General features: G+C 43.0%; 1 protein-coding gene across 1 annotated transcript in view; it reads left to right on the top strand.

Annotated features, from left to right (window-relative positions):
* Positions 1-9,234, top strand: part of clcn6 (chloride channel 6) — a 91,210-nt gene that overhangs the window by 15,241 nt on the left and 66,735 nt on the right. Inside the window, exons 8-13 of the mRNA XM_079677987.1 lie at positions 4-89; positions 200-311; positions 1,492-1,621; positions 1,804-1,957; positions 3,949-4,105; positions 4,241-4,347. Of these exons, the coding sequence (XP_079534113.1) occupies positions 4-89; positions 200-311; positions 1,492-1,621; positions 1,804-1,957; positions 3,949-4,105; positions 4,241-4,347 (746 nt within the window). The remainder of the gene's footprint in view (positions 1-3; positions 90-199; positions 312-1,491; positions 1,622-1,803; positions 1,958-3,948; positions 4,106-4,240; positions 4,348-9,234) is intronic.

Below are 9,234 nucleotides of genomic sequence, written 5' to 3'. Positions count from 1 at the left end.
GGCTTGCTGGGGGCGCTCTTCAACTGCATGAACAAAAGCCTGGCCAAGTATCGCATCAGGAACATCCACCCAAAGGCCAAGTTCATCAGGTGATTGCTACAGGGCATCTTCATACAATCAGCACCCATCTTTACTGTCCTTAAGGTATATTCTGCTTTTGACTGCAAAGGTCTTAAAATGTGACACTTATTTCTTTTAGAGTTTTAGAGAGTCTACTGGTTGCCATGGTGACAACAGTAGTGATATTTGCTGCTTCGATGCTGTTAGGCGAATGTCGTGACCTGTACTCCCCCACAACCCACAACACCACAGTGAGTGACTCTTTCCTGCATCCTTACTGAGCACTCATGTACAGTAACTCACTCAACTTTTAAATAATAAGGGGCGGCTTCACAATGTAACAAATATGTCTTAAAGGGGCCCTACTATGCTCCTGTTCAGGTGTATATCAGAATGTAGTGTCTCTACTTTAAAGAGTCCTCTCCTGCTGATGTTCAAGTGTATATAAGTATGTAGTGTCTCTACTTTAAAGAGTCCTCTCCTGCTGATGTTCAGGTGTATATCAGAATGTAGTGTCTCTACTTTAAAGAGTCCTCTCCTGCTGATGTTCAGGTGTACATAAGTATGTAATGTCTCTTCTTTAAAGAGTCCTCTCCTGTTGATGTTCAGGTGTATATCAGTATGTAGTGTCTCTACTTTAAAGAGTCCTCTCCTGCTGATGTTCAGGTGTATATCAGTGTGTAGTGTCTCTACTTTAAAGAGTCCTCTCCTGCTGATGTTCAGGTGTATATCAGTATGTAGTGTCTCTACTTTAAAGAGTCCTCTCCTGCTGATGTTCAGGTGTATATCAGTATGTAGTGTCTCTACTTTAAAGAGTCCTCTCCTGCTGATGTTCAGGATTGTATCCTTTGCAGACCTGACATGCACAAAAACCTATATAACACAATACAGGAAAGGGAACACTCTAAAAAGCAAAATACGGCCCCTTTAACACAGCAGTCAGGGACGTATTCCTACAGTTCGTACTGTTCCATAAGTCCACTTTGATATCTTCAGTACAGCGTTCATGTGTCACAAATTGTGAAAAGGCAGAGGCTAACTCTGAATATCTGCATGTGTTCAAAGGTCTTAAAAGCATTAAATTGAGGTCCTCCATGAAAAATGCTTAATACGATATGATGTTATGTTAATTGTAATTACCAAGTCTTAAGTCTTGTCTGGAGGTTTGTGTATGTGACTGTGGGCTTTCACAACTGTTCCACGCGTCCTCTGAGCTATCACACATGCGGAAAACACAAAGCAGCAGCTCTAACATCAGCCAAAGTGCTAGTTTTAGTCAACACAAAAATCCTGATGTTTCCTTGGTTATCCATCTATTCATTTGTAAAGAATATTAAGTAAGAAGACACTCTGATACAGCCTTAGGATAGTCTGGTTCAATTACTTCCTGTTAGGACTTGATCTCATGTTAAGCTGTGAGTTGTGTTTCAGCTGTCTGGCAGTGAGGACATCAACTCAACCATTCGTCAGTTCTTCTGCACCAACAAGACCTATAACGACATGGCCATGCTGTTCTTCAACCCTCAGGAGGCTGCTATCCACCAGCTCTTCCACCAGGATGGTGGGATAAGCCCCCCGCCCCCTCCACAAATACACACATACACACACACACACCTGTTAAATGTACAAAATAATGGATGTAATAAATGCTTGTGATATGCAACATTTTTGATCTTTTCACAGACTTATGCTGCCATGTTTCAGGAGGTCTCTATATTAACTCTGCCCCTGTTGTCCCATCAGGAACCTTTAGCCCGGTGACGCTGTCAGTGTTCTTCCTGCTATACTTCCTGTTGGCCTGCTGGACCTACGGTGTGTCTGTGCCCAGCGGCCTCTTTGTCCCCTCACTGCTCTGTGGGGCCGCTTTTGGACGTCTGGTTGCCAACATCCTCAAAGTGTAAGAAGCATTTTCTCATGATTTTCTAATGACAAATGTGTGGCTGTCCCCCTTTCTCTATAACTATGAAATGTCACATCAAAAAGGGGTCAGAATCTGATCTGACAGTAAATGATCTCACTATCAACCGGTGCCATAGCCTATGGCACCGGTTGATAGTGAGATCATTTACTGCTAAATGTTCTACCTATGATAGGTAGAACATTTAGCAGCTTAAGAGACAGATGTTCCCCTCAGGAGGCCAGAGTATGAGCTAAAGGAGAGATTAAACTGAACCTCTGTTCACCGGAGGTTAGAGCCCTCACACAGCCAGACACGCGCTGCAGAACTGTCACACACTCAGAGGCTTCCCCACCCAAGTGTTTCTATCAAAATGTCTCATGATGAGTCCAAAAGTGCTGTTTTGGACTGTTTGCCATCTCTCAGTGAGGTGTTCTGTCAGAGAGAGTGGTGTTTAGTTCACAGCAGCCTGTGACTGCCAATAATAGTTTAAATGTCTTCCTTAATGTAAGCAGTTATGATAGAGCTGTTTGTGAAAGGTTATTTGTATTCTTTATTGTTCATATAGAAACCACTGCTTTCTGCTTACTGGTGAGTTAGCCGATGGATGAGTGTTAAGCACATCAGGCTGGCAGTTGTATGGGCATTGCATAATGGGATGCACAGTACTAGTAGAGAGAACCAAATATGTAAAGCACTTTTTGGTTAATTTATGATTTGGATATAAGGAATAGAACAAAATCCTGTGTCGTACCATATTGAAGTATCATTATTTTTGCATCGTGTTGAATCGCACCTTATCGCCCCGAATCGCATAATGTTTAATCAAATCGTATCGAACTGTATCGCAACAGGGGTGAATCATATCGCATCGCCTTGTGTTTCAAAGGTATCGTTAATGTATCGTATCGTTGGCAACGTATCGAGATGCGCATCGCATCGGCCTCAGTGATGGAGATGCACATCCCTACTATATGTGCAACATGTCCACAGCGCCTCCTCTTTAACCCGCTTATCACAGCTCCTCTGCAGGCTGTTATTTCCACTCTTCTTTCAGCCTGTGCCCTCCACAGGTTGCATCAGAAAGAAATACAGTTTATATTATTAAGAATTAGCACAAAAGCGAGACTTGGACATGCCCTAAATGCACTGTCTCCATGATCTTAGACCATGGCCTAGAGATGGTCTGAACAGGCCCAGAGCCTCCTGATGAAGGATTATGTTGCTCTGGGAATATGCCACTGATGGAGTTTATCTGCCAAAATGTCTTTTTTTTTATGAAGTGAAGCCTTTGAAGGCAAGATTGTCAAACAATGAATACATCCAATATTTTAACTTTGGACCTTGCTAAGCTAGTTGTTTGCCTTGCTTGAAGTCTTTATCAGTGGCGTCGCCTGGCCTGGGCTAATGGCCCACTAATAAAAAATAGCACTTTGCCCCTGCCTATATGCCGTGAGATTATCGAGCCTTAATTGTAACAGTCGCGGGTGTACTGTGTGTGTGTGCGTGTGGGGAGTTTGCAGTAGAAAATTCCACTGTAGCGTCGAGGCCGCCGCCATTGTGGGCTAAGCCCCGAATGTTTTTAGGTCCAGGCGACGCCCTAGGTCTTTATGCTAAGCTAAGCTAACCATGTGACTCACACAAAGACATGAAAAATGCAGACAAAAGTGAATAAGGAGAGAATGTAAAGATACTTATTAAGGTGAAGGTTCAAAGGTACTTTGGAACAATGGTAGAAAAAAGACTAAACATAGAGCCAGAGTTCCTCACAGCCTGCTAAAATGTATGGATTCCTGAAGTAGCCTACCAACGTAATGACAACAGAAAGACACAAAGCAGAGGCTGAATCCCTGTGTGTGTTGCCTCTCTGTAGGAGAGGTGGTGGGGCCCATTGTCTGAGGATGAAGCCATGCTGCTTCCTGATGGAGACTCACGTCTTTACACTCACCACACAATCCTCACTCTGTCCCCTCTGGTTTGTCCTCTGTTAGGAAGCTGGGAATGGACATCTACCCGGGGACCTTTGCTCTGATTGGAGCTGCTGCCTTCCTGGGAGGCGTGGTCAGGATGACCATTAGTCTGACCGTCATCCTCATTGAATCCACCAATGAAATCACATATGGGCTGCCCATCATGATTACTCTAATGGTACAGCAACAATTATGCTGTTTTTTCACAAGGAGTCAATGTTTCCATGTTGGTCTTGAGGAGTGAGAGTTGTGAATAATAGTCATGTCATTCTTGTTGGGTTCACGTGCTTCATGCTTTTGTGTTGACCACCAGGTTGCCAAGTGGACGGGAGATTTTTTCAACAAAGGCATCTATGACATCCACATCCAGCTGAGAGGAGTGCCGCTGCTGGAGTGGGAGACTGAGGTTGAAATGGACAAGTAAGATTAGTTCTGGGGGCTGAAGGCCTGGTGCTGCACTCTCACTGTCACACACACTTACAGTTGCAAGAAAAAGTGAACCCTTTGGTATTACCTGGATTTCTGCATAAGTTGGTCATAAAATGGAGGAAGCCACTGCTGTCCAGAAAAAACATTGCTGCACGTTTTAAGTTTGCAAAAGAGCACCTGGATGTTCCACAGCACTACTGGCAAAATATTCTGTGGACAGATGAAACCAAAGTTGAGTTGTTTGAAAGGAACACACAACGCTATGTGTTGAGAAAAAAAGGCACAGCACACCAACATCAAAACCTCATCCCAACTGTGAAGTATGGTGGAGGGAGCATCATGGTTTGGGGCTGCTTTGCTGCCTCAGGGCCTGGACAGATTGCCATCATCGACAGAAAAATGAATTCTCAAGTTTATCAAGACATTTTGCAGGAGAACTTAAGGCCATCTGTCCACCAATTGAAGCTCAACAAAAGATGAGTGATGCAACAGGACAACGACCCAAAGCACAGAAGTAAATCAACAACAGAATGGCTTCAACAGAAGAAAATACGCCTTCTGGAGTGGCCCAGTCAGAGTCCTGACCTCAACCCAATTGAGATGCTGTGGCATGACCTCAAGAGAGCGATTCAATACAGACATCCCAAGAATATTGCTGAACTGAAACAGTTTTGTAAAGAGGAATGGTCAGAAATTCCTCCTGACCGTTGTGCAGGTCTGATATGCAAATATAGGAAATGTTTGGTTGAGGTTATTGCTGCCAAAGGAGGGTCAACCAGTTATTAAATCCAAGGGTTCACATACTTTTTCCACCCTGCACTGTGAATGTTTACATGGTGTGTTCAATAAAAACATAAAAACATAATTGTTTGTGTAGTTTTAGCTTAAGGTAGTTCCAAAGGGTTCACATACTTTTTCTTGCAACTGTACAATAAGGTTAGCTGCTAACATGTTGAGTGTTGGATACCGACACACTCAAAACCATGCCATTCATGGGTGTCCCTTCTAGAGCAGTGGGTTGTTGGTGTCAATGGGTGCCAGGGGCGGATCTACAGGGGGGAAAGGGGGGGGCAGCTGCCCTCCCCACTGTAGAGCCTTGCCCCCCCAGCTGCCCCCCTAACTTTTGTTTCCCTAAAACTGTACTTGTAGAAACAAACCGACACTATTTCCACAAGCTTCTCAAGCAACGAAACAAGCAGTACATTAATTAAAAGTGAATAATTTTAAATATCATTTTAAGCCCGTTAAAAACGTAGCTACGGCCCTGCATTAAACTGCGGAGCGGCGTTCACACAGACCGCGGCTCACACAGCTGCAGAGAGGGAACGAGCTGTCCCAGCACCTGAAGGTGGATCAGCTTCCCCTGGGAGCATTTCCCCTTCCACTAGTTTTGTTTTTACTAAAGACGAGAGCTTGAAACAAAATATTAATAAAACGCTGCCGTTTGAATCGATAGCTTTTAACAGACGGTCGCTGTTTGGGACGTTACGTTACAAAATACTACGCAGGCAGCGCTAGCTGGGAGATCGATCACTTTATTTGCTACACTATGCCGTACTATTAAATCCACGTAAATTACACATCACAGCAATGAGGCCAGCTAAATTACACCATACATCCTTTACCGTCAAACTGGATCTAAACACAGCTGCCTGTGTGCGCTTGATAAATACTTTCTTATGTTATATTTATTATATGCTACTTAGCTACATGGCCCTAACGTGTAAAGTTATACAAGCATTTTGTACCAGTGCTTTTCACAGTAGACTCGTGCAGGCCTGAGTAGCTGGAGTGATTCAACAACAACACAAAGACATATCTGAGAAGTGATCAGGACGAACAGAAAGAGGAAAAGGAAAAGAGAGAAGAAGAGACCAGGAGGGTCAGAGCAGGAGGAGATGAAGACATTAGTGAAAAAGAAGAAATGTATGAGGAACAAAGATGAAGTGTCAGTAAGAGGGACAGAGGCAGGGATCAGGAGGCAGATGAGACTCCAGCTGGACCACATGGTATGTTCTTATTCTCTCCTTGCTTACATATTCCATTCCAGCAGCACAATCTAGCGGCTCTTAGTATTGACAAATATGTATTGAAATGTGTTGCTGCACATCTCACCTTTAGCTCTCTTAAGAGATGAGTGATGTCATTTGTTTACTTAATTATAACTAAGTACTTTTACTGTAGGCCTACTTACAGTAAGCAGAATTCTAAGTATTCTCTGAATCGGGTGCCTTTTGGGTCTTTACATCTTTGAAAAATGAAACCAAAATGTTTGATCATAACATCTGGTAGTGGACTACTTACATCAGGGCTATTCAACTTCATTAGCAGGTGGGCCAAATAGGAAAATCACAGGGGGTTTGTGGGCCACACAATACTTTGTCAAGGAATCACTATAAATAACTCATGCTTACATAGTGTTAATAGATACTAATACATTAAATGAACTAGTCAAGTGCATCCCTTTTTTTTTACTTTAATTGTATCAACATAAATCATTACAGAAAGCAACCAGTCCATAAAAAAGTAGGAAAGCTTCGGGTTACAAGGCTTGACACAAAAGTGCAAAAATGTTGCATCTTTAAAACTAAGGAGACATGAGGTTTTTTCCCCTAACAGTTCCATGTCCACTAATGTACAAAACGAGATGAATATAATAAAACAGTATTCATCACATTAACAGCAAGTAGCCCTGTGTATAATATCCTCAACACTTCCAAGCATACATAAGGTGCATTGAAGACAACACAAGTCCATAAAATCTAATACTAAATGCAAATAGAACATAGTAAAACAATAGCCATCAGACTCACAATAACATTCATATCTTGGAAACATTTTTTGAATTTTCGAAACAGTAAGTAGGCTATTTGAATGACCATAAAATGAATGAACATAAAAACAGATCTGCATACATACCATGTATCAGACTTCTGTCATGTTTAGCCGGTTTGAGTCAGTGAGATAAATTACACTGCCTTGATTTAGCTATTTCAGCATAGTTTGGCTCATAAGAGAAATCCTGAGACACTCATGCAACTTTTCATTGGTCATGGAGCAACGTGCCCTTGTTTTGATGGCATTCATATGAGAAAAGCTAGACTCACAAGTATAGGTAGATCCAAACATTATCAGTATAAGCAAGGCCACCTTCCTCATTGTGGGGTACTGATACTGGCTAACATGGTTAGACCAAAAGTCCACTACACCCGCATACTGCAGGAGCTGTTATAAAGCAAAGGAAGACTGCACATCAACCAGCTCCATCTGAAAGAGGCTCTCATCAATGCAAGATATGACCTCTTTTACTTTTACACAGAAGTCTGCATCAGGTTTGATGGAAAACGGGTCACGGGCAAACTGCAATACCTCAATTGGAATGCTGAAGCCTTGGAATCTGTCAGTAAAGTTATCAGTCAATTTTGTCATGAAGTCTGTCATGACTGGCGTTATGTTTACTCCAGGTGATGTGGTCATAAATGCACAGAGTTTTGGGAAGTGCAGCAGTTTCGTTGTCATTAGGTCTGTTTTGAAGATCGTTAGCTTTGTCTTGAAGGCACAAAGTCTTTCAACCAAATCAGCGATAGACTTTTCGTGCCCCTGCAGTTCGCAATTCAAAGTGTTCAAGTGTCCAAAAATGTCACACAGAAAGTAAACATCTGCCATAAACTGTTCGTCTAACATGCGCTCCAAGAGGTTTGTAGCTCGTTTGTGCTTACTCGTGCGAAGGAAAGACACAATCTCCTGGCGGAGTTCACAGAAACGATCCAGGACCTTTCCTTTGCTGAGCCATCGGACATCGTTATGGACGAGTAAGTCCGTGTGTTCAGCAAACGTGTCAGCAAGCAGCTGACGGAACAGGCGGTGTTGTAGGCTGGAGGCGAATGAAATTCACAATGTTCATGACAGTGTCCATGGTGTTTTTCAAATCACCACTGAGCTTTGCACACAACACAGATTGATGAATAATACAGTGTAAATACTGCATGTGTGGGGCTATGGCAGATAGACGTGCCACCAGCCCCTGCACTCTGCCGATCATAGCTGGAGCGCCATCAGTGACCAACAGGCACACTTTTTTTAAATCCAGTTGACGTTCGTTAAAAAACGAGACTATCTTTTGAAAGATAACCTCACCTGTAGTGTGTCCCTCCAACGGAATAAGCCCCAGAAGTTCTTCCCTAAAGCGAACTCCATCAAAAAACCTCACATAGATGCACAGCTGGGCCATGTCAGTACAGTCAGTTGATTCGTCCACAGCGATTGATATAAACTCTGCTTTTCGAAGGTTTTCCAAAAGCTTCCCCGACACATCCTTTGCAAGTAGTTCCACTCTGCGAAGTGTTGTTGTGTCTGAGAGAGGTACTTTTTTAATGGCTGAAGTGACGCTGTCTTTAACTTTTTGGTCAATAACCACTTCATCGATGACAGCAAGCATGCATTCTTTAACGGTCTCCGCGTCGGTAAAGGGCATCTTCTGTCTGGCTAGTGTCCAGGCTACTCGCAGGGATGCTATCGTAGCTCTCTCTTGTTCCGTGCAAAAGCGACTAAAAGCCACTTGACTCCGTTCAAATGATGCTAGCAGTCCCTGTACTTTCCTTCTCCGTTCCTCTGAGCCCACGGGAAAACTGGCAGAAAACGAGCCGTGATTTGAATTGTAGTGTCGCTTTACGTTGTATTCTTTCATCACGGATATACTTTCGTTGCACAATAAACACACCGGTTAATTACTTGTTGCGGCTGGCCAAGTAAATAGATATTTGTCAATCCATTCATTCTGGAATTGGCGATTTTCCGAATCAACTTTACGTTTCTTGGGCTTGGAGAGAGACATCTTGAAGCTGTTACTCGCTGTTACTCGCTGGCCTGCGAACCTAA

Source organism: Notothenia rossii, assembly GCF_949606895.1.
Source record: "Notothenia rossii genome assembly, chromosome: 4".
NCBI classification, from domain to species: domain Eukaryota; kingdom Metazoa; phylum Chordata; class Actinopteri; order Perciformes; family Nototheniidae; genus Notothenia; species Notothenia rossii.
This window is presented reverse-complemented; position numbering and strand designations above follow the sequence as displayed.